Source organism: Salvelinus alpinus, chromosome 3 (assembly GCF_045679555.1).
Source record: "Salvelinus alpinus chromosome 3, SLU_Salpinus.1, whole genome shotgun sequence".
Classification (NCBI taxonomy): Eukaryota; Metazoa; Chordata; class Actinopteri; order Salmoniformes; family Salmonidae; genus Salvelinus; species Salvelinus alpinus.
Window position 1 is genome coordinate 4250556 of NC_092088.1, and position 26927 is coordinate 4277482.

General features: G+C 44.0%; 1 protein-coding gene across 2 annotated transcripts in view; it reads left to right on the forward strand.

Annotated features, from left to right (window-relative positions):
• srd5a2b (steroid-5-alpha-reductase, alpha polypeptide 2b) overlaps positions 1–26927 on the forward strand; it is a 98021-nt gene that overhangs the window by 63287 nt on the left and 7807 nt on the right. For both annotated transcript variants that reach the window (XM_071391323.1, XM_071391324.1), the window contains exons 4-6: positions 13231–13394; positions 14042–14143; positions 26102–26252. In XM_071391323.1, the coding sequence (XP_071247424.1) occupies positions 13231–13394; positions 14042–14143; positions 26102–26252 (417 nt within the window). The remainder of the gene's footprint in view (positions 1–13230; positions 13395–14041; positions 14144–26101; positions 26253–26927) is intronic.

The window sequence follows — 26927 nt, forward strand, 5'->3', positions numbered from 1 at the left end:
TTTTTATAACATGCTGACCAAACCGGACACGCGCGAGCGCACGCCATCGAGCGCACATTGATTTTGTTCACCCACACCACAAGCGATCAGGACACGCAGGTTGAAATATCGAGGGTTGGGGGAGAGAGACAAGGAGAGGGAGGAGGGCAGACGCCTCGGAGGAAAATGGAGTCCCGAGAGAAATCAAGAACAAGATGGTTGGCAGGAGGAGTGCAGTATTATCATAAGGAGACGAATACTTGGAAAACAGAGGAGGAATGGGGGGGAAAGAGAGGGAGAGGAGGTCTAAGAGAGAGAGAGGGAAGAAGAGGGTGAGCTTGAGTCAGATAAAATTGGTGGACAAAAGGGAGATGGTTTGTTAAAGAAGAACGGTAGAAAATGTAAGCAGAGGGAGCTGAAGACAGGAGGAGAAATGGAAGTGAATGAGGGTGAAGTATCGGAGGTGGTAGGTGTGGTGAAGATATAGGAGACCGAGGTATGCACCGAGGATCAGGAAAAAGATGAGTCTGTGACAGTAGGAGTGAAGTTTATGGAAAAAGTGGACACTTGCCTTTTGGCTGATCCATTTATGGTTTCACAGTGGGTGAAACACACTCAGTTCAATTACACTGAGCGTTCACATCCCCAAATATACTAATTTCACCTCACATGACCATTGCGGACAAATCAAATCAAATTTATTTGTCACATACACATGGTTAGCAGATGTTAATGCGAGTGTAGCGAAATGCTTGTGCTTCTAGTTCCGACAATGCAGTAATAACCAACAAGTAATCTAACCTAACAATTCCACAACTACTACCTTATACACACAAGTGTAAAGGGATAAAGAATATGTACATAAAGATATATGAATGAGTGATGGTACAGAACGGCATAGGCAAGATGCAGTAGATGGTATAGTGTACAGTCTATACATATGAGATGAGTAATGTAGGGTATATAAACATAAAGTGGCATAGTTTAAAGTGGCTAGTGATACATGTATTACATAAAGATGGCAAGATGCAGTAGATGATATAGAGTACAGTATATACATATACATATGAGATGAGTAATGTAGGGTATGTAAACATTATATTAAGTGGCATTGTTTAAAGTGGCTAGTGATACATTTTTACATAATTTCCATCAATTCCCATTATTAAAGTGGCTGGAGTTGAGTCAGTATGTTGGCAGCGGCCACTAAATGTTAGTGGTGGCTGTTTAACAGTCTGATGGCCTTGAGATAGAAGTTGTTTTTCAGTCTCTCGGTCCCTGCTTTGATGCACCTGTACTGATCTCGCCTTCTGGATGATAGCGGGGTGAACAGGCAGTGGCTCGGGTGGTTGTTGTCCTTGATGATCTTTATGGCCTTCCTGTGACATCGGATGGTGTAGGTGTCCTGCAGGGCAGGTAGTTTGCCCCCGGTGATGCGTTGTGCAGACCTCACTACCCTCTGGAGAGCCTTACGGTTGTGGGCGGTGCAGTTGCCGTACCAGGCGGTGATACAGCCCGACAGGATGCTCTCGATTGTGCATCTGTAGAAGTTTGTGAGTGCTTTTGGTGACAAGCCGAATTTCTTCAGCCTCCTGAGGTTGAAGAGGCGCTGCTGCGCCTTCTTCACAACGCTGTCTGTGTGGGTGGACCAATTCAGTTTGTCCGTGATGTGTACACCGAGGAACTTAAAACGTTCCACCTTCTCCACTACTGTCCCGTCGATGTGGATAGGGGGCTGCTCCCTCTGCTGTTTCCTGAAGTCCACAATCATCTCCTTTGTTTTGTTGACATTGAGTGTGAGGTTATTTTCCTGACACCACACTCCGAGGGCCCTCACCTCCTCCCTGTAGGCCGTCTCGTCGTTGTTGGTAATCAAGCCTACCACTGTAGTGTCGTCCGCAAACTTGATGATTGAGTTGGAGGCGTGCATGGCCACGCAGTCGTGGGTGAACAGGGAGTACAGGAGAGGGCTCAGAACGCACCCTTGTGGGGCCCCAGTGTTGAGGATCAGCGGGGTAGAGATGTTGTTACCTACCCTCACCACCTGGGGGCGGCCCGTCAGGAAGTCCAGGACCCAGTTGCAAAGGGCGGGGTCAAGACCCAGGGTCTCGAGCTTGATGACGAGTTTGGAGGGTACTATGGTGTTAAATGCTGAGCTGTAGTCGATGAACAGCATTCTCACATAGGTATTCCTCTTGTCCAGATGGGTTAGGGCAGTGTGCAGTGTGGTTGCAATTGCGTCGTCTGTGGACCTATTGGGTCGGTAAGCAAATTGGAGTGGGTCTAGGGTGTCAGGTAGGGTGGAGGTGATATGGTCCTTGACTAGTCTCTCAAAGCACTTCATGATGACGGAAGTGAGTGCTACGGGGCGGTAGTCGTTTAGCTCAGTTACCTTAGCTTTCTTGGGAACAGGAACAATGGTGGCCCTCTTGAAGCATGTGGGAACAGCAGACTGGGATAAGGATTGATTGAATATGTCCTTAAACACACCAGCCAGCTGGTCTGCGCATGCTCTGAATGCCGTCTGTGCCTGCAGCCCTGCGAGGGTTAACATGTTTAAATGTTTTACTCACCTCGGCTGCAGTGAAGGAGAGCCCGCAGGTTTTGGTAGCGGGCCGTGTCAGTGGCACTGCATTGTCCACATGACGCATGTGGGTGCAAAAAACATGTGTGTATCTCTAATAATTAAATAACAAAGAGATGGGTGCATGTAATGGATCCAGGAAATAATATTTATCTACAAAATGACCAAGTGGGTAACCTGGAAGGCAAGGCAAATCAAAATAAAGTAACATATTCAGGTAAGAAATGTTCTGATATCAAACTCTTGATTCAGACCTCTAGGAAACACGGTACACAAACGAGGAATCCAATACAATTCTCTTCTCAGTAATAGATGATCTGTATCTCCCCCCTCCTAGGAGTCTTAACACGTTCAATACCAATGTATCTCAAAGAGCTGATGTTGTGACGAGCCTCCATGAAATGTGCAGCCACAGGGTCTTGATATGTGACTCACCACCTGGATTCGGTCTTATGTAGCAAAATGTGAATTTCTGTTTTTTGACATTGGATAAAAGTAGAGACTTAATATTGTTACTCCTGTGTTCTGCTATCCTTGTTTTCAGAGCACGTTTTGTTTTCCTACATAGCATGGACCACAAATACATTTGATTAGGTAAACTCAGCAAAAACAGAAACGTCCTCTCACTGTCAGCTGCGTTTATTTTCAGCAAACTTAACATGTGTAAATATTTGTATGAACAAAACAAGATTCAACCACTGAGCCATAAACTGAACAAGTTCCACAGACATTTGACTAACAGAAATGGAATAATGTGTCCCTGAACAAAGGGGGGGTCAAAATCAAAAGTAACAGTCAGTATCTGGTGTGGCCACCAGCTGCATTAATTACTGCAGTGCATCTCCTCCTCATGGACTACACCAGATTTGCCAGTTCTGGCTGTGAGATGTTACCCCACTCTTCCACCAAGGCACCTGCATGTTACCGGACATTTCTGTGGGGAATGGCCCTAGCCCTCACCCTCCGATCCAACAGGTCTCAGATGTGCTCAATGGGATTGACATCCGGGCTCTTGTGTGATGTTCGGATGTACCGATCCTGTGCAGGTGTTGTTACACGTGGTCTGCCACTGCGAGGACGATCAGCTGTCCGTCCTGTCTCCCTGTAGCGCTGTCTTAGATATCTCACAGCATGGACATTGCAATTTATTGCCATGGCCACATCTGCAGTCCTCATGCCTCCTTGCAGCATGCCCAAGGCACATTCATGCAGATGAGCAGGGACCCTGGGCATCTTTCTTTTGGTGTTTTTCAGAGTCAGTAGAAAGGCCTCTTTAGTGTCCTATGTTTTCATAACTGTGACCTTAATTTCCTACCGTCTTTAAGCTGTTAGAGTCTAAAAGACCGTTCCACAGGTGAATGTTCATGAATTGTTTATGGTTCATTGAACAAGCATGGGCAACTGTGCTTAAACCCTTTACAATGAAGATCTGTGAAGTTATTTTGATTTTTACGAATTATCTTTGAAGGACAAGGTCCTGAAAAAGGGACGTTTCTTTTTTTGCTGAGATTAAATCACATTTTTTTGTGGAACATGTAATGATGCCCTTGATCTTAATGGTCTGGCCCGTAATCGGGTGATTGAACATTGTGCATTTGTTGGTGAAGTTATACTGGGTACATGGGCCACATCTATAGTTCCCTTCCGGCACGTTGTCTAGAACGCTTCTACGTGGCGCTGGTGGAAGATCAGACCTCGCCACCATGTGACTGATGTTGGGGGCGTGTTTGAAGACACGCCTGGGGGGCTCTTTAAACGTGGGGCTCTTTAAACGTCTTTTCCAATTGTGAATCAGTGATCAAGATGGACCCGTGTTTTTTAATGATGCGGTCAAACTGTTTACCAAGTGGGGAGAACTGAAGGAAGCATTGAACGCGTCGGTCAGGAGGGCGGGGAGGTTTGGGTGAGGCTGTCATCCTGGTTCATATTTTTATAACATGCTGACCAAACCCGGACACGCGCGAGCGCACGCCATCGAGCGCACGTTGATTTTGTTCACCCACACCACAAGCGATCAGGACACGCAGGTTGAAATATCGAGGGTTGGGGGAGAGAGACAAGGAGAGGGAGGAGGGCAGACGCCTCGGAGGAAAATGGAGTCCTGAGAGAAATCAAGAACAAGATGGTTGGCAGGAGGAGTGCAGTATTATCATAAGAAGACGAATACTTGGAAAACGGAGGAGGAATGGAGGGAAAAAGAGAGGGAGAGGAGGTCTAAGATAGAGAGAGGGAAGAAGAGGGTGAGCTCGAGTCGGATAAAATTGGTGGACAAAAGGGAGATGGTTTGTTAAAGAAGAACGGTAGAAAATGTAAGCAGAGGGAGCTGAAGACAGCAGGGGAAATGGAAGTGAATGAGGGTGAAGTATCGGAGGTGGTAGGTGTGGTGAAGATATAGGAGACCGAGGTATGCACCGAGGATCAGGAAAAAGATGAGTCTGTGACAGTAGGAGTGAAGTTTATGGAAAAAGTGGACACTTGCCTTTTGGCTGATCCATTTATGGTTTCACAGTGGGTGAAACACACTCAGTTCAATTACACTGAGCGTTCACATCCCCAAATATACTAATCTCACCTCACATGACCAGTGCGGACATGACGCATGTGGGTGCAAAAAACATGTGTGTATCTCTAATAATTAAATAACAAAGAGATGGGTGCATGTAATGGATCCAGAAAATAATATTTATCTACAAAATGACCAAGTGGGTAACCTGGAAGGCAAGGCAAATCAAAATAAAGTAACATATTCAGGTAAGAAATGTTCTGATATCAAACTCTTGATTCAGACCTCTAGGAAACACGGTACACAAACGAGGAATCCAATACAATTCTCTTCTCAGTAATAGATGATCAGTATCTCCCCCCTCCTAGGAGTCTTAACACGTTCAATACCAATGTATCTCAAAGAGCTGATGTTGTGACGAGCCTCCATGAAATGTGCAGCCACAGGGTCCTGATATGTCACTCACCACCTGGATTGGGTCTTATGTAGCAATATGTGAATTTCAGTTTTTTGACATTGGATAAAAGTAGAGACTTAATATTGTTACTCCTGTGTTCTGCTATCCTTGTTTTCAGAGCGCGTTTTGTTTTCCTACATAGCATGGACCACAAATACATTTGATTAGGTAAACTCAGCAAAATCAGAAACGTCCTCTCACTGTCAGCTGCGTTTATTTTCAGCAAACTTAACATGTGTAAATATTTGTATGAACAAAACAAGATTCAACCACTGAGCCATAAACTGAACAAGTTCCACAGACATTTGACTAACAGAAATGGAATAATGTGTCCCTGAACAAAGGGGGGGTCAAAATCAAAAGTAACAGTCAGTATCTGGTGTGGCCACCAGCTGCATTAATTACTGCAGTGCATCTCCTCCTCATGGACTGCACCAGATTTGCCAGTTCTTGCTGTGAGATGTTACCCCACTCTTCCACCAAGGCACCTGCATGTTCCCAGACATTTCTGTGGGGAATGGCCCTAGCCCTCACCCTTCAATCCAACAGGTCTCAGACGTGCTCATTGGGATTGAGATCCGGGCTCTGTGTGATGTTCGGATGTACCGATCCTGTGCAGGTGTTGTTACACGTGGTCTGCCACTGCGAGGACGATCAGCTGTCCGTCCTGTCTCCCTGTAGCGCTGTCTTAGATATCTCACAGCATGGACATTGCAATTTATTGCCCTGGCCACATCTGCAGTCCTCATGCCTCCTTGCAGCATGCCCAAGGCACATTCATGCAGATGAGCAGGGACCCTGGGCATCTTTCTTTTGTTGATTTTCAGAGTCAGTAGAAAGGCCTCTTTAATGTCCTATGTTTTCATAACTGTGACCTTATTTTCCTACCGTCTGTAAGCTGTTAGTGTCTTAAAGACCGTTCCACAGGTGAATGTTCATGAATTGTTTATGGTTCATTGAACAAGCATGGGAAACTGTGCTTAAACCCTTTGCAATGAAGATCTGTGAAGTTATTTGGATTTTTATGAATTATCTTTGAAGGACAAGGTCCTGAAAAAGAGACGTTTCTTTTTTTGCTGAGTTTAAATCACATTTTTTGTGGAACATGTAATGATGCCCTTGATCTTAATGGTCTGGCCCGTAATCGGGTGATTGAACATTGTGCATTTGTTGGTGAAGTTACACTGGGTACATGGGCCACATCTATAGTTCCCTTCCGGCACGTTGTCTAGAACGCTTCTACGTGGCGCTGGTGGAAGATCAGACCTCACCACCATGTGACTGATGTTGGGGGCGTGTCTGAAGACACGCCCCCCGCGGGGGGGCTCTTTAAACGTCTTTTCCAATTGTGAATCAGTGATCAAGATGGACCCGTGTTTTTTAATGATGCGGTCAAACTGTTTACCAAGTGGGGAGAACTGAAGGAAGCATTGAACGCGTCGGTCAGGAGGGCGGGGAGGTTTGGGTGAGGCTGTCATCCTGGTTCATATTTTTATAACATGCTGACCAAACCCGGACACGCGCGAGCGCACGCCATCGAGCGCACGTTGATTTTGTTCACCCACACCACAAGCGATCAGGACACGCAGGTTGAAATATCGAGGTTTGGGGCAGAGAGACAAGGAGAGGGAGGAGGGCAGACGCCTCGGAGGAAAATGGAGTCCTGAGAGAAATCAAGAACAAGATGGTTGGCAGGAGTAGTGCAGTATTATCATAAGGAGACGAATACTTGGAAAACGGAGGAGGAATGGGGGGAAAAAGAGAGGGAGAGGAGGTCTAAGAGAGAGAGAGGGAAGAAGAGGGTGAGCTCGAGTCGGATAAAATTGGTGGACAAAAGGGAGATGGTTTGTTAAAGAAGAACGGTAGAAAATGTAAGCAGAGGGAGCTGAAGACAGAGGAGGAGAAATGGAAGTGAATGAGGGTGAAGTATCGGAGGTGGTAGGTGTGGTGAAGATATAGGAGACCGAGGTATGCACCAAGTATCAGGAAAAAGATGAGTCTGTGACAGTAGGAGTGAAGTTTATGGAAAAAGTGGACACTTGCCTTTTGGCTGATCCATTTATGGTTTCACAGTGGGTGAAACACACTCAGTTCAATTACACTGAGCGTTCACATCCCCAAATATACTAATTTCACTTCACATGACCAGTGCGGACATGACGCATGTGGGTGCAAAAAACATGTGTGTATCTCTAATAATTAAATAACAAAGAGATGGGTGCATGTAATGGATCCAGGAAATAATATTTATCTATAAAATGACCAAGTGGGTAACCTGGAAGGAAAGGCAAATCAAAATAAAGTAACATATTCAGGTAAGAAATGTTCTGATATCAAACTCTTGATTCAGACCTCTAGGAAACACGGTACACAAACGGGGAATCCAATACAATTCTCTTCTCAGTAATAGATGATCAGTATCTCCCCCCTCCTAGGAGTCTTAACACGTTCAATACCAATGTATCTCAAAGAGCTGATGTTGTGACGAGCCTCCATGAAATGTGCAGCCACAGGGTCTTGATATGTGACTCACCACCTGGATTCGGTCTTATGTAGCAAAATGTGAATTTCTCTTTTTTTACATTGGATAAAAGTAGAGACTTAATATTGTTACTCCTGTGTTCTGCTATCCTTGTTTTCAGAGCGCGTTTTGTTTTCCTACATAGCATGGACCACAAATACATTTGATTAGGTAAACTCAGCAAAAACAGAAACGTCCTCTCACTGTCAGCTGCGTTTATTTTCAGCAAACTTAACATGTGTAAATATTTGTATGAACAAAACAAGATTCAACCACTGAGCCATAAACTGAACAAGTTCCACAGACATTTGACTAACAGAAATGGAATAATGTGTCCCTGAACAAAGGGGGGGTCAAAATCAAAAGTAACAGTCAGTATCTGGTGTGGCCACCAGCTGCATTAATTACTGCAGTGCATCTCCTCCTCATGGACTGCACCAGATTTGCCAGTTCTTGCTGTGAGATGTTACCCCACTCTTCCACCAAGGCACCTGCATGTTCCCAGACATTTCTGTGGGGAATGGCCCTAGCCCTCACCCTCCGATCCAACAGGTCTCAGACGTGCTCAATGGGATTGAGATCCGGGCTCTTGTGTGATGTTCGGATGTACCAATCCTGTGCAGGTGTTGTTACACGTGGTCTGCCACTGCGAGGACGATCAGCTGTCCGTCCTGTCTCCCTGTAGCGCTGTCTTAGATATCTCACAGCATGGACATTGCAATTTATTGCCCTGGCCACATCTGCAGTCCTCATGCCTCCTTGCAGCATGCCCAAGGCACATTCATGCAGATGAGCAGGGACCCTGGGCATCTTTATTTTGGTGATTTTCAGAGTCAGTAGAAAGGCCTCTTTAGTGTCCTATGTTTTCATAACTGTGACCTTAATTTCCTACCGTCTTTAAGCTGTTAGAGTCATAAAGACCGTTCCACAGGTGAATGTTCATGAATTGTTTATGGTTCATTGAACAAGCATGGGCAACTGTGCTTAAACCCTTTACAATGAAAATCTGTGAAGTTATTTTGATTTTTACGAATTATCTTTGAAGGACAAGGTCCTGAAAAAGGGACGTTTCTTTTTTTGCTGAGTTTAAATCACATTTTTTGTGGAACATGTAATGATGCCCTTGATCTTAATGGTCTGGCCCGTAATCGGGTGATTGAACATTGTGCATTTTTTGGTGAAGTTACACTGGGTACATGGGCCACATCTATAGTTCCCTTCCGGCACGTTGTCTAGAACGCTTCTACGTGGCGCTGGTGGAAGATCAGACCTCACCACCATGTGACTGATGTTGGGGGCGTGTTTGAAGACACGCCCCCCGCGGGGGGGCTCTTTAAACGTCTTTTCCAATTGTGAATCAGTGATCAAGATGGACCCGTGTTTTTTAATGATGCGGTCAAACTGTTTACCAAGTGGGGAGAACTGAAGGAAGCATTGAACACGTCGGTCAGGAGGGCGGGGAGGTTTGGGTGAGGCTGTCATCCTGGTTCATATTTTTATAACATGCTGACCAAACCCGGACACGCGCGAGCGCACGCCATCGAGCGCACGCCATCGAGCGCACGTTGATTTTGTTCACCCACACCATAGGCGATCAGGACACGCAGGTTGAAATATCGAGGGTTGGGGGAGAGAGACAAGGAGAGGGAGGAGGGCAGACGCCTTGGAGGAAAATGGAGTCCTGAGAGAAATCAAGAACAAGATGGTTGGCAGGAGGAGTGCAGTATTATCATAAGGAGACGAATACTTGGAAAACAGAGGAGGAATGTGGGGAAAAAGAGAGGGAGAGGAGGTCTAAGATAGAGAGAGGGAAGAAGAGGGTGAGCTTGAGTTGGATAAAATTGGTGGACAAAAGGGAGATGGTTTGTTAAAGAAGAACGGTAGAAAATGTAAGCAGAGGGAGCTGAAGACAGGAGGAGAAATGGAAGTAAATGAGGGTGAAGTATCGGAGGTGGTAGGTGTGGTGAAGATATCGGAGACCGAGGTATGCACCAAGTATCAGGAAAAAGATGAGTCTGTGACAGTAGGAGTGAAGTTTATGGAAAAACTGGACTTTTGCCTTTTGGCTGATCCATTTGTGGTTTCACGGTGGGTGAAAAAAATAGTTGGGAAATGTGGAATCGGTGAGGGTAACAAGAAGTGGTCTAGTGATAATTGTTTGTTTTTCTGTTGGTCAGAGGGAGAATGCGCTCGGAGAAAAACGAATGGTGGCAAGAAAAGTGAATTATTTCTCTCTCAAGAAAAGGGCAGTAAATTTAAAAGTTGACCAGCTGATGGGAACGATTCCCGGTGTATGTGATGCTCGTCGTTTGACGAGACGCACACAGGGTGGTTGAAACAGAAGAGTCATTGTCTATTCTTTTGAGATTTGAAGTTGAGTCTTTAACCGACAAAGTGAAGTTAAGCTATATAAGTTATACTGTTCGAGCGTATGTTCCCGGATAAAATTAAGATGTAACAGGTGTCAAGCTTATGGGCATGTGGCAGCAGTGTGTAGTAGGGATGGTCCAAGATGTGAGAAGTGCGCAGAAGGGCATGAGACAAAGGAATGTGTAGCATTGGGGAAGGTAGTGGTATGTATTGATTATAGGGGTGCCCATGGAGCTGGCGATCAGAAATGTCCCGTGTGCGAGAGAGGCCAGGTTGAGGTTTCCAGGGTTAGAGGAGTGTAGAAGTTGTCATTTACATTTTACATTTAAGTCATTTAGCAGACGCTCTTATCCAGAGCGACTTACAAATTGGAAAGTTCATACATATTCATCCTGGTCCCCCCGTGGGGAATGAACCCACAACCCTGGCGTTGCAAGCGTCATGCTCTACCAACTGAGCCACACATATGTTGAGGCAGTGAAGAAAGTAGAGGAAGATGGGTCAAGGGCATTTCACTGTAAAGTCAACACCTGTTGTATTCGGCGTGTGAGATAAATACAATTTGATTTGGTCTACATGGAATAAACTCAGGTCTAGCACTGCCCCGCAACACAAGAAACAGATGAAATGTTTCCACTCTATTCTATCCATGTGGTGACACAACAGTATCAACAAGTGCACATTGATCATTTAAGTACAAGTGACTTTAACAATATTACATGCCATTTAGTATACGATTTTATCCAAAAGCAACACGGTCACTCGTGCATTTCGTTTTCCATATGATGGGTCCCCTAGGAATTAAATTCACTATCCTGCCGTTTCAAAACGTCATGCTCTACCAACTGAGCTAGGACCTTAACACATGACATCACTGTGACAACAAAAATTGTAAACTTGTGGAATGCATTATGTACTGCTTATGAATGCATTATGTACTGCTTATGAATGCATTATGTACTGCTTATGAATGCATTATGTACTGCTTATGAATGCATTATGTATGGGTTATGAATGCATTATGTATGGGTTATGAATGCATTATGTATGGGTTATGAATGCATTATGTACTGCTTATGAATGCATTATGTATGGGTTATGAATGCATTATGTATGGGTTATGAATGCATTATGTATGGGTTATGAATGCATTATGTACTGCTTATGAATGGATTATGTATGGGTTATGAATGCATTATGTATGGGTTATGAATGCATTATGTATTGGTTATGAATGCATTATGTATGGGTTATGAATGCATTATGTATGGGTTATGAATGCATTATGTACTGCTTATGAATGCATTATGTATGTGTTATGAATGCATTATGTATGGGTTATGAATGCATTATGTATTGGTTATGAATGCATTATGTATGGGTTATGAATGCATTATGTATGGGTTATGAATGCATTATGTACTGCTTATGAATGCATTATGTATGGGTTATGAATGCATTATGTATGGGTTATGGATGCATTATGTATGGGTTATGAATGCATTATGTATTGGTTATGAATGCATTATGTACTGCTTATGAATGGATTATGTATGGGTTATGAATGCATTATGTATGGGTTATGAATGCATTATGTATTGGTTATGAATGCATTATGTATGGGTTATGAATGCATTATGTATGGTTTATGAATGCATTATATATGGGTTATGAATGCATTCTGTACTGCTTATGAATGCATTATGTAGGGATTATAAATGCATTATGTATGGTTTATGAATGCATTATGTATGGGTTATAAATGCATTATGTATGGTTTATGAATGTTTCATGTAGCCATTATGTATGTATTCTCTTCTGTTCCTCTATCATGGACAGGACATTTGTGTACTCCGAACCATTCACTCTACACTGAATGTCCAAAACATTAGGAACACCTTCCTGATATTGAGTTACATCCCCGTTTTCCCTCAAAACAGCCTCAATTTGTCAGGGAATGGGTCTCCACAAGGTGTGGAAAGCATTCCACAGAGATGCTGGCCCATGTTGAGTCCAATGCTTCCCACAGGTGTGTCAAGTTGGCTGAATGTCCTTTGGGTGGTGGACCATTCTTGATACACACAGGGATAAACTGTCCAGTGTAAAAAAAAAAAACAGCAGCATTGCAGTTCTTGACACACTCTAACCGTTACGCCTGACACCTACTACCATACCCCGTTCAAAGGCACTATTGTTTTGCCCATTCACCCACGGAATGACACAAATACACAATCCATGTCTCAGTTGTCTCAAGGCCTAAAAATCCTTCTTTAACCCGTCTCCTCCCCTTCATCTCTACACTGATTGAAGTGGATTTAACAGGTGACATCAAAAAGGGATCATAGCTTTTCAACTGGATTCACCTGGTCAGTCTGTGATATGGAAAGAGCATGTGTTCCTAATGTTTTGTACACCCAGTGTACTTTCTACCCTGTCATTCAGTGTACTTTCTACCCTGTCATTCAGTGTACTTTCTACCCTGTCATTCAGTGTACTTTCTACCCTGTCATTCAGTGTACTTTCTACCCTGTCATTCAGTGTACTTTCTACCCTGTCATTCAGTGTACTTTCTACCCTGTCATTCAGTGTACTTTCTACCCTGTCATTCAGTGTACTTTCTACCCTGTCATTCAGTGTACTTTCTACCCTGTCATTCAGTGTACTTTCTACCCTGTCATTCAGTGTACTTTCTACCCTGTCATTCAGTGTACTTTCTACCCTGTCATTCAGTGTACTTTCTACCCTGTCATTCAGTGTACTTTCTACCCTGTCATGTACCTCTTTTCACTCCTTCTTTTTCCCTCCCATGCTGCCAGGACGTTTGTGTACTCGGTGCTGATGCGAGGACGACCGTTCCCCCTCCATGTCATGATAGAGGCGGGGTTGTTCTGCAGTCTGAACGGGTTCACACAGAGTCACTACCTGGTCCACTGTGCCCACTACCACCCCACATGGACCTCTGACACACGCTTCCTCATTGGTACAAACATTTCTGAGAGCAAGAGATAAACATGAGTTTTACTAATCGATCGAGATGTTTCTTTCAAATCAAACACTTAAAAGTCTTGTTTTTTTTGTAGTTGTTGTTATAGCGAACAATGTTTTCACACTACAATGATTCTCCTTAAAAAAGTGATTAGAACTTAAAGAGATAGTTCACCCAAATTACATGCTTTGGTTTAGTTTACCGGGCGCTACATTCACATGCTAATGTTTTGGTCTTGGGACCGATATTACCTTTTTTGGGGGGGCATCATGTCCAAATCATCCAAAAGTATCTAAAATTGTTTGAGAAGTTTAACAAAGTTTAACAAAGTCACTTATAGATGATTTGAATATGATGCATGTAAAATACTAATATCGGTCCCATGACATAAATGGGATTTGTGTCACGAATGGTTAAACGTTAGCATGTGGAAACAGTGTCAGGCAAACTAAACCAAAGCATGGATTTGCAGCCATACCTTGGCCATAGACTGCTTACAGGATAAGGAAACCATTATGTCATTTTGGTGAGCCCATCCCTTAAATCGATGGACTTAGTCCAAACTTCCAGATATTTGACAAATTCCTCACCGCAGCTTTCTACCATTGATTCAAATAAAAACCAAGTGTTTATTTTACCAGGTTCAACCCTGTTTCTCCTGGGCATGGCTATCAACGTCCACAGTGACTATCTTCTACGAAACCTGAGACAGCCAGGAGAAGTCGTCTACAAGATCCCTAAAGGTATACAGTGGCTTGCGAAAGTATTCATCCCCTTTGGCATTTTTCATAATTTGTTGCCTTACAACCTGGAATTAAAATAGATTTTTGGGGGGTTTGTATCATTTGATTTAGACAACATGCCTACCACTTTGAAGATGCAAACAAGAAATAAGACAAAGAAACTGAAAACTTGAGTGCGCATAACTATTCACCCCCCCCAAAGTCAATACTTTGTAGAGCCCCCTTTTGCAGCAATTACAGCTGCAAGTCTCTTGGGGTATGTCTCTATAAGCTTGGCACATCTAGCCACTGGATACTTGTCCATTCTTCAAGGCAAAACTGCTCCAGGTCCTTCAAGTTGGATGGGTTCCGCTGGTGTACAGAAATCTGTAAGTCATATCACAGATTCTCAATTGAATTGAGGTCTGGGCCATTCCAAGACATTTAAATGTTTCCCCTTAAACCACTCAAGTGTTGATTTAGCAGTATGCTTAGGGTCGTTGTCCTGGTGGAAGGTGGACCTCCGTCCCAGTCTCAAATCTCTGGAAGACTGAAACAGGTTTCCCTCAATAATTTCCCTGTATTTAGCCCCATCCATCATTCCTTCAATTCTGACCAGTTTCCCAGTTCCTGCTGATGGAAAAACATCCCCACAGCATGATGCTGCCACCACCATGCTTCACTGTGGGGATGGTGTTCTCAGGGTGATGAGAGGTGTTGGGTTTGTGTCAGACATAGTGTTTTCCTTGATGGCCAAAAAGCTACATTTTAGTTTCATTTGACCAGAGTACCTTCTTCCATATGTTTGGGGAGTCTCCTCCCATGCCTTTTAGTGAACACCAACCCTGTTTGCTAATTTATTTCTTTAAGCAATGGCTTTTTTTCTGGACAATCTTCTGTAAAGCCCAGCTCTGTGGAGTGTACGGCTTAAAGTGGTACTGTGGACAGATACTCCAATCTCCGCTGTGGATCTTTGCAGCTCCCTCAGGGTTATCTTTGGTCTCTTTGTTGCCTCTGATTAATGCCCTCCTTGCCTGGTCTGTGAGTTTTGGTGGGCGGCCCTCTCCTGCTAGGTTTGTTGTGGTGCCATATTCTTTCAATTTTTTAATAATGGATTTAATGGTGCTCTGTGGGATGTTCAAAGTTTCTGACATTTTTTTATAACCCAACCCTGATCTGTACTTCTCCACAACTTTGTCCCTGACCTGTTTAGAGAGCTCCTTGGTCTTCATGGTACTGCTTGCTTGGTGGTGCCCCTTGCTTAGTGGTGTTGCAGACTCTGGGGCCTTTCAGAACAGGTGTATATATACTGAGATCACGTGACAGATCATGTGACACTTAGATTGCATACAGGTGGACTTTATTTAACTAATTATGTGACTTCTGAAGGTAATTGTTTGCACCAGATCTTATTTAGGGGCTTCATAGCAAAGAGGGTGAATACATATGCACGTGCCACTTTTCAATTCAAAAAGTCATTTTTTTAATTTCACTTCACCAATTTGGACTATTTTGTGTATGTCCATTACATGAAATCCAAATAAAAATCAATTTAAATGACAGGTTGTAATGCAACAAAATATAAAAAATGCAGAGGGGGATGACTACTTTCACATGGCACTGTAGTGTGAAGATCAAGTATGATGCACCCACCATTCCTTAAGCCTGGCGCCGGATCTTTTTGTACTGTCTTTACCAACTCCTTTTTTTCAAGTTATTCTCACTCGGCAAGAATTCAAAAACTATAAAAACCAATGGTCCAATGATCTAGAATGCGGCTGTGTGGACGTTTAGTGTCACGCCCTGGCCTTAGTATTCTTTGTTTTCTTTATTATTTTAGTTAGGTCAGGGTGTGACATGGGGTTAGGTTTGTGTTTTTGTATTGTCTTGGGTGGTTTGGAGTGTCTAGGGGGATTTGTTAGAGTGTATGGGTTTGTGTTGAGTGGATGTGTCTAGAATAGTCTATGGTTTAGTGTATGTGTCTAGTATAGTCTATGGTTGAGTGTAGGTGTTTAGAAAAGTCTATGGCTGCCTGATTTGGTTCTCAATCAGAGACAGCTGGTCATAGTTGTCTCTGATTGGGAGCCATATTTAAGGGAGCCATAGGCTTTAGGTATTTGTGGGAAATTGTCTATGTAGAACGTTTGTAGCCTGTATGTATGTGCACAACGTTTGTAGCTTCACGGTCGTTTTGTTGTTTTGTTAGTTTGTATAGAGTTTTGTGTCGTGTTCATCTTCGTGGTGTTAATAAAAGAAGATGGCTTATTTTCCAAATGCTGCGTTTTGGTCCGTCTCTCAACCACACGATCGTGACAGAATTTCCCAACAAAGGACCAAGCAGCGTGTGAAACGGCAACAGGACCCACCTACACAGGATTTCTGGAGATGGGAGGACGAATTGGATGGAAAGGGACCTTGGGCTCAACCTGGAGAATATCGCCGTCCCAAAGCTGAGCTGGAGGCAGCGAAAGCAGAGAGGCGGCGATATGAGGAGGCAGCACGGAGGCAAGGCTGGAAGCCCGTGAGTACTACCCCAAAATTTCTTGGGGGGGGGCTAGGAGGTAGTGGGCCGAGGGCAGGTAGGAGACCTGCGCCCACTTCCCAGGCTAACCGTGGAGAGCGGGAGTACGGGCAGACACCGTGTTACGCAGTAGAGCGCACGGTGTCTCCTGTACGTGTGCATAGCCCAGTGCGGGTTATTCCACCTCCCCGCACTGGTAGGGCTAGATTGAGCATTGAGCCAAGTGCCATGAAGCCGGCTCTACCTATCTGGCCACCAGTACATCTCCTCGGGCCGGCTTACATGGCACCAGCCTTACGCATGGTGTCCCCGGTTCGCCTACATAGCCCGGTGCGGGTTATTCCACCTCCCCGCACTGGTCGGGCGACGGGGAGCATTCAACCAGGTAAGGTTGGGCAGGCTCAATGCTCAAGGGAGCCAGTACGCCTGCACGGTCCGGTATTTCCGGCGCCACCTCCCCGCCCCAGTCCTGTTCCACCAGTGCCTACACCACGCACCAGGCTTCCAGTGTGTCTCCAGAGCCCTGTTCCTCCTCCACGCACTCGTCCAATGGTGCGTGTCTCCAGCCCATTACCACCAGTGCCTACACCACGCACCAAGCCTCCTGTGTGTTCCCAGAGTCCTGTGCGTCCTGTTGCTGCTCCCCGCACTAGCCCTGAGATGCGTGTCCCCAGCCCGGTACCACCAGTTCCGGCACCACGCACTAGGCCTAATGTGCGTTTCCAGGGTCCAGTATGCCCTGTTCCTGCTCCCCGCACTAGCCCTGAGATGCGTGTCCCCAGCCCGGTACCACCAGTTCCAGCACCACGCACCAGGCCTACAGTGCGCCTCAGCCGGCCAGAGCCATCCGTCTCTCCAGCGCCATCTGAGCCATCCGTCTCCCCAGCGCCATCTGAGCCATCCGTCTCCCCAGCGCCATCTGAGCCATCCGTCTCCCCAGCGCCATCTGAGCCATCCGTCTGCCCAGTGCCAATAGAGCCGCCCGTCTGTCCCGAGCCGTCAGAGCCGATCGTCAGTCAGGAGCCGCTAGAGCCGATCGTCAGACAGGATCTGCCAGAGCCGCCAACCAGACAGGATCTGCCAGAGCCGCCAACCAGACAGGATCTGCCAGAGCCGCCAACCAGACAGGATCTGCCAGAGCCGCCAACCAGACAGGATCTGCCAGAGCCGCCAACCAGACAGGATCTGCCAGGGCCGCCAACCAGACAGGATCTGCCAGGGCCGCCAACCAGATATGAGCAGCCAGATCCGTCAGCCAGCCATGAGCAGCCAGATCCGTCAGCCAGCCATGAGCAGCCAGATCCGTCAGCCAGCCATGAGCAGCCAGATCCGTCAGCCAGCCATGAGCAGCCAGATCCGTCAGCCAGCCATGAGCAGCCAGATCCGTCAGCCAGCCATGAGCAGCCAGATCCGTCAGCCAGCCATGAGCAGCCAGATCCGTCAGCCAGCCATGAACAGCCAGATCCGTCAGCCAGCCATGAGCAGCCAGATCCGTCAGCCAGCCATGAGCAGCCAGATCCGTCAGCCAGCCATGAGCCGTCCAGCCAGGATCCGCCAGAGCCGTCCAGCCAGGATCCGCCAGAGCCGGTCAGCCAGGATCAGCCCTTCAGTCCGGAGCTGCCGTACCTCAGTCCGGAGCTGCCCCTTATCCTGGTGCTGTCCCTTAGTCCGGTACTGTCCCTTAGTCCGGTACTGTCCCTTATCCTGGTGCTGCCCCTTAGTCCGGTGCTGCCTCTTAGTCTGGTACTGCCCCTTATTCCAGTGGGGCTAAGAAAGCGGGTAGTACCTATGGTGGGGTGGGGACCACGACCAGTGCCGGAGCCGCCGCCGTGGACGGAAGCCCACCCAGACCCTCCCCTAGACTATGTGCTGGTGCGCCCGGAGTTCGCACCTTAAGGGGGGGGGTTATGTCACGCCCTGGCCTTAGTATTCTTTGTTTTCTTTATTATTTTAGTTAGGTCAGGGTGTGACATGGGGTTAGGTTTGTGTTTTTGTATTGTCTTGGGTGGTTTGGAGTGTCTAGGGGGATTTGTTAGAGTGTATGGGTTTGTGTTGAGTGGATGTGTCTAGAATAGTCTATGGTTTAGTGTATGTGTCTAGTATAGTCTATGGTTGAGTGTAGGTGTTTAGAAAAGTCTATGGCTGCCTGATTTGGTTCTCAATCAGAGACAGCTGGTCATAGTTGTCTCTGATTGGGAGCCATATTTAAGGGAGCCATAGGCTTTAGGTATTTGTGGGAAATTGTCTATGTAGAACGTTTGTAGCCTGTATGTATGTGCACAACGTTTGTAGCTTCACGGTCGTTTTGTTGTTTTGTTAGTTTGTATAGAGTTTTGTGTCGTGTTCATCTTCGTGGTGTTAATAAAAGAAGATGGCTTATTTTCCAAATGCTGCGTTTTGGTCCGTCTCTCAACCACACGATCGTGACATTTAGATTCTGATAATTGCCTTAGCAAGACAGTACGAAAGGGTTGCCTTTAGCAAGACAGTACGAAAGGGTTGCCTTAGCAAGACAGTATGAAAGGGTTGCCTTAGCAAGACAGTACGAAAGGGTTGCCTTAGCAAGACAGTACAAAAGGGTTGCCTTAGCAAGACAGTACAAAAGGGTTGCCTTAGCAAGACAGTACAAAAGGGTTGCCTTAGCAAGACAGTACGAAAGGGTTGCCTTAGCAAGACAGTACGAAAGGGTTTAGGTCCAGGCTACTAGCTTTGTATCTCTAGTGACTTTTAACCCTATTGTAATATCTAAAACCCAAACTACTACTTGTTTACACTATAATGACAAAGTATCATGTCTTCCCACTAAAGTTATTATACACTGAACAAAAATATAAACGTTGGTCCCATGTTTAATGAGCTGAAATAAATGATCCCCCAGAAAATGTTCCATACACACAAAAAGCTTATCTCTCTCAAATGTTGTGCACAAATTTGTTTACATCCCTCTTAGTGAGCATTTCTCCTTTGCCAAAATAATCCCTCCACCTGACAGATGTGGTATATCAAGAATCTGTGGCATATCAAGAGATGTGGCATATCAAGAGTAAATTTTAAATGATTAAAAATTATGTTTTTTAAATTTATTATAATGAGGTTTTCCAGCTTCTGAATCTTGCGGGTAAATGTTGCTAGTAGATAGTTTCAAATAGACCTGGCTGGTGCATCACTATCACTAGCTATCACTAGCTAACAGTAGCTATCACTAGCTATCACTAGCTAACAGTAGCTATCACTAGCTAACAGTAGCTATCACTAGCTATCACTAGCTATCCCTAGCTAACAGTAGCTATCACTAGCTATCCCTAGCTATCACTAGCTATCCCTAGCTATCACTAGCTATCCCTAGCTAACAGTAGCTATCACTAGCTATCCCTAGCTAACAGTAGCTATCACTAGCTATACCTAGCTAACAGTAGCTATCACTAGCTATCCCTAGCTATCACTAGCTATCCCTAGCTAACAGTAGCTATCACTAGCTATCCCTAGCTAACAGTAGCTATCACTAGCTAACAGTAGCTATCACTAGCTATCCCTAGCTAACAGTAGCTATCACTAGCTATCCCTAGCTAACAGTAGCTATCAGTAGCTAACAGTAGCTATCACTAGCTATCCCTAGCTAACAGTAGCTATCACTAGCTAACAGTAGCTATCACTAGCTATCCCTAGCTAACAGTAGCTATCACTAGCTGACAGTAGCTATCACTAGCTATCCCTAGCTAACAGTAGCTATCACTAGCTATCCCTAGCTAACAGTAGCTATCACTAGCTAACAGTAGCTATCACTAGCTATCCCTAGCTAACAGTAGCTATCACTAGCTAACAGTAGCTATCACTAGCTATCCCTAGCTAACAGTAGCTATCACTAGCTATCCCTAGCTAACAGTAGCTATCACTAGCTAACAGTAGCTACCACTAGCTATCCCTAGCTAACAGTAGCTATCACTAGCTAACAGTAGCTATCACTAGCTAACAGTACTAGTGATAGCTACTGTTACAGTAGCTATCACTAGCTATCACTAGCTAACAGTAGCTATCACTAGCTATCCCTAGCTAACAAGGGAGACATCAGCACGGACCATAGGAGTAAAAAAAACACCACAAAAGGCAAAACCCAATCTGGGATTATTTTGAGTACTTTGCTGGAAAGGACAAAAGCAAATGTATTTTGGTGTCAGAAAATGGCAGCATGTGTGGAACAGAGATAAAAGGAGAAAAACCCAACCAACCTCAAAGTTTATCTGAAATGAACCCACAAACAATTTTAGAATAACATGATGGTGAGACATTACATTATTTTATTTTGGGGAGGATTGTCAGGATTTGACTCCTGGTTTTCATATGAACACACATAAAATGTGGCAAATGTTTTAGAATTGCAGAAAATGAGCTTTAAACCTGCAAATGTTTCTCTTTGCAAACAAGAAGGGTGGGAACAGTTTGGGGCTGCATGGGTTGCGAGGTGGGGGTTTGTTACTACGGCGATAAATGACAACATCCATCCAGACCGTTGCCACCTAGAAGATGTGAGTGACCACACCATCTCAAATAGTACTGCATAAATACAACACATTAATAAATAGTACTGGAATACCCCTGCTATAGGTCTACAACACATTAATAAATAGTACTGGAATACCCCTGCTATAGGACTACAACACATTAATAAATATTACTGGAGTACCCCTGCTATAGGACTACAACACATTAATAAATATTACTGGAGTACCCCTGCTATAGGACTACAACACATTAATAAATAATACTGGAATACCCCTGCTATAGGACTACAACACATTAATAAATAGTACTGGAGTACCCCTGCTATAGGTCTAAAACATATTATAAATAGTACTGCAGTACCCCTGCTATAGGTCTACAACACATTAATAAATAGTACTGGAGTACCCCTGCTATAGGACTACAACACATTAATAAATAGTACTGGAGTACCCCTGCTATAGGTCTAAAACACATTAATAAATAGTACTGGAGTACCCCTGCTATAGGTCTACAACACATTAATAAATATTACTGGAGTACCCCTGCTATAGGTCTACAACACATTAATAAATAGTACTGGAGTACCCCTGCTATAGGACTACAACACATTAATAAATAGTACTGGAGTACCCCTGCTATAGGTCTACAACACATTAATAAATAGTACTGGAGTACCCCTGCTATAGGTCTACAACACATTAATAAATATTACTGGAGTACCCCTGCTATAGGTCTACAACACATTAATAAATAGTACTGGAGTACCCCTGCTATAGGACTACAACACATTAATAAATAGTACTGGAGTACCCCTGCTATAGGTCTACAACACATTAATAAATAGTACTGGAGTACCCCTGCTATAGGTCTACAACACATTAATAAATAGTACTGGAGTACCCCTGCTATAGGTCTACAACACATTATAAATAGTACTGGAGTACCCCTGCTATAGGTCTACAACACATTAATAAATATTACTGGAGTACCCCTGCTATAGGACTACAACACATTAATAAATAGTACTGGAGTACCCCTGCTATAGGTCTACAACACATTAATAAATAGTACTGGAGTACCCCTGCTATAGGTCTACAACACATTAATAAATAGTACTGGAATACCCCTGCTATAGGTCTAAAACACATTAATAAATAGTACTGCAGTACCCCTGCTATAGGTCTACAACACATTAATAAATAGTACTGGAGTACCCCTGCTATAGGTCTACAACACATTAATAAATAGTACTGCAGTACCCCTGCTATAGGTCTACAACACATTAATAAATAGTACTGGAGTACCCCTGCTATAGGTCTACAACACATTAATAAATATTACTGGAGTACCCCTGCTATAGGTCTACAACACATTAATAAATAGTACTGGAGTACCCCTGCTATAGGACTACAACACATTAATAAATAGTACTGGAGTACCCCTGCTATAGGTCTACAACACATTAATAAATATTACTGGAATACCCCTGCTATAGGTCTAAAACACATTAATAAATAGTACTGGAGTACCCCTGCTATAGGACTACAACACATTAATAAATAGTACTGGAATACCCCTGCTATAGGACTACAACACATTAATAAATAGTACTGGAGTACCCCTGCTATAGGTCTACAACACATTAATAAATAGTACTGGAGTACCCCTGCTATAGGTCTACAACACATTAATAAATATTACTGGAGTACCCCTGCTATAGGTCTACAACACATTAATAAATAGTACTGGAGTACCCCTGCTATAGGACTACAACACATTAATAAATAGTACTGGAGTACCCCTGCTATAGGTCTACAACACATTAATAAATAGTACTGGAGTACCCCTGCTATAGGTCTACAACACATTAATAAATATTACTGGAGTACCCCTGCTATAGGTCTACAACACATTAATAAATAGTACTGGAGTACCCCTGCTATAGGACTACAACACATTAATAAATAGTACTGGAGTACCCCTGCTATAGGTCTACAACACATTAATAAATAGTACTGGAGTACCCCTGCTATAGGTCTACAACACATTAATAAATAGTACTGGAGTACCCCTGCTATAGGTCTACAACACATTATAAATAGTACTGGAATAGACCTGCTATAGGTCTAAAACACATTAATAAATATTACTGGAGTACCCCTGCTATAGGACTACAACACATTAATAAATAGTACTGGAGTACCCCTGCTATAGGTCTACAACACATTAATAAATAGTACTGGAGTACCCCTGCTATAGGTCTACAACACATTATAAATAGTACTGGAATACCCCTGCTATAGGTCTAAAACACATTAATAAATAGTACTGCAGTACCCCTGCTATAGGTCTACAACACATTAATAAATAGTACTGGAGTACCCCTGCTATAGGACTACAACACATTAATAAATAGTACTGCAGTACCCCTGCTATAGGTCTACAACACATTAATAAATAGTACTGGAGTACCCCTGCTATAGGTCTACAACACATTAATAAATATTACTGGAGTACCCCTGCTATAGGTCTACAACACATTAATAAATAGTACTGGAGTACCCCTGCTATAGGACTACAACACATTAATAAATAGTACTGGAGTACCCCTGCTATAGGTCTACAACACATTAATAAATAGTACTGCAGTACCCCTGCTATAGGTCTACAACACATTAATAAATAGTACTGGAGTACCCCTGCTATAGGTCTACAACACATTAATAAATAGTACTGGAGTACCCCTGCTATAGGTCTACAACACATTAATAAATAGTACTGGAGTACCCCTGCTATAGGTCTACAACACATTAATAAATAGTACTGGAGTACCCCTGCTATAGGACTACAACACATTAATAAATAGTACTGGAATACCCCTGCTATAGGACTACAACACATTAATAAATAGTACTGGAGTACCCCTGCTATAGGACTACAACACATATAGTGCATTCGGATAGCATCAGACCACTTCCCTTTTCCCACATTTTGTTACGTTACAGCCTGATCAAATTACATTTTTTTCCAAATTAATCTACACACAATACCATACAATGACAAAGAAAAAACAGTTTGAGAAATGTTTGCAAATTTATTAGAAATAAAAAACGAAATTGCTTTATTTACGTAAGTTTTCAGACCCTTTGCTATGAGACTCGAAATTAAGCTCAGGTGCATCCTGTTTACATTGATCATCCTGGAGATGTTTCTTCAACTTGATTGGAGTCCACCTGTGGTAAATTAATTTGATTGGACATGATTTGGAAAGGCACACATCTGTTTATATAAGATCCCACAGTTGACAGTGCATGTCAGAGCAAAAACCAAACCATGACGTTGAAGGAATTTTCCGTAGAGCTCCAAGACAGGATTGTGTTGAGGCACAGATCTGAGGAAGGGTACCAAAAATATCTGCAGCATTGAAGGTCCACAAGAACACAGTGGCCTCCATCATTCTTAGATGGAAGAAGTTTGGAACCACCAAGACTCTTCGTAGAGCTGGCCGCCCGGCCAAACTGAGCAATTGGAGGAGAAGGACCTTGATCTGTGGAGATGGGAGAACCTTCCAGAAGAACAACCATCTCTGCAGCACTCCACCAATCAGGCCTTTGTGGTAGTTGACAGATGGAAGCCACTCCTCAGTAAAAGGCTCATCACAGCCTGCTTGGAGTTTGCCGCTCCCCCTCCAACCTGACAGAGCTTGAGAGGATCTGCAAGGAAGACTTGGATAAACTCCCCAAATACAGGTGTGCCAAGTTTGTAGCGTCATACCCAAGAAGACTCAAGGCTGTAATCGCTGCCATTAGGTGCTTCAACAAAGTACTGAGTAAAGGGTCTGAATACAATATGATATCTGTTTTTTTAATTTATTTATACATTTGCAACATTTCCAAAAAATCTGCTTTTTATTTGTCACCACGGGGTATTGTTTGTAGATTGATGAGGGGAATAAAGCTGTAACATAACAAAATGTGGGAAAAGTTAAGGGGTCTGAATACTTTCAGAATGCTCTGCAGCTGTCTCCTACCCTCCCATGCATAAGGCTACTTATTGTCCCTAACACTAAAACGAAATTTAAACGATTAAATCAAGTCTGAAAACAAACTGAAACTGAAAAAAAAAGTGTTAAATCAAGTCTGAAAACTAACCACAGGGGGTCTGTTTCAGTATGTGTCCTCTCCCCTACCACAGGTGGTCTGTTTCAGTATGTGTCCTCTCCCCCAGGTGGTCTGTTTCAGTATGTGTCCTCTTCCCTAGGCGGTCTGTTTCAGTATGTGTCCTCTTCCCTAGGTGGTCTGTTTCAGTATGTGTCCTCTTCCCTAGGTGGTCTGTTTCAGTATGTGTCCTCTCCCCCAGGTGGTCTGTTTCAGTATGTGTCCTCTCCCCCAGGTGGTCTGTTTCAGTATGTGTCCTCTCCCCCAGGTGGTCTGTTTCAGTATGTGTCCTCTCCCCCAGGTGGTCTGTTTCAGTATGTGTCCTCTCCCCCAGGAGGTCTGCTTCAGTATGTGTCCTCTTCCCCAGGTGGTCTGTTTCAGTATGTGTCCTCTTCCCCAGGTGGTCTGTTTCAGTATGTGTCCTCTTCCCTAGGCGGTCTGTTTCAGTATGTTTCCTCTCCCTCAGGTGGTCTGTTTCAGTATGTGTCCTCTCCCCTACCACAGGGGGTCTGTTTCAGTATGTGTCCTCTCCCTCAGGTGGTCTGTTTCAGTATGTGTCCTCTTCCCTAGGCGGTCTGTTTCATTATGTGTCCTCTGCTCCAGGTGGTCTGTTTCAGTATGTGTCCTCTCCCCCAGGTGGTCTGTTTCAGTATGTGTCCTCTCCCCCAGGAGGTCTGCTTCAGTATGTGTCCTCTTCCCCAGGTGGTCTGTTTCAATATGTGTCCTCTTCCCCAGGTGGTCTGTTTCAGTATGTGTCCTCTTCCCTAGGGGGTCTGTTTCAGTATGTGTCCTCTTCCCTAGGCGGTCTGTTTCATTATGTGTCGGGGGCCAACTACTTTGGTGAAATCGTGGAGTGGTTGGGCTACGCCATAGCAACCTGGTCGCTGACTACCTTCTCCTTTGCCTTCTGCAGTCTGTGCTTTATTGGGCGACGGGCATTCCACCATCACAGGTACATGAGGCACACATGATCTATACAGGCTGTAACACTACATCACCATAATCTATACAGGATGTTTAACATGATCTAGGAAGACATCAAAGTTGATTAGTATAATCTTTATTTTTACATAATCTACACAGACTACATCACCATAATCTATACAGGCTATACCACTACATCACCATAATCTATACAGACTACATCACCATAATCTACACAGGCTACAGCACCATAATCTATACAGGCTGTAACACTACATCACCATAATCTATACAGGCTATACCACTACATCACCATAATCTATACAGACTACATCACCATAATCTATACAGGCTACAGCACCATAATCTATACAGGCTACAGCACCATAATATATACAGGCTACAGCACCATAATATATACAGGCTACAGCACCATAATATATACAGACTACATCACCATAATATATACAGGCTACAGCACCATAATATATACAGACTACATCACCATAATATATACAGGCTACAGCACCATAATATATACAGGCTACAGCACCATAATATATACAGGCTACAGCACCATAATCTATACAGGCTACAGCACCATAATATATACAGGCTACAGCACCATAATATATACAGGCTACAGCACCATAATATATACAGGCTACAGCACCATAATATATACAGGCTACAGCACCATAAT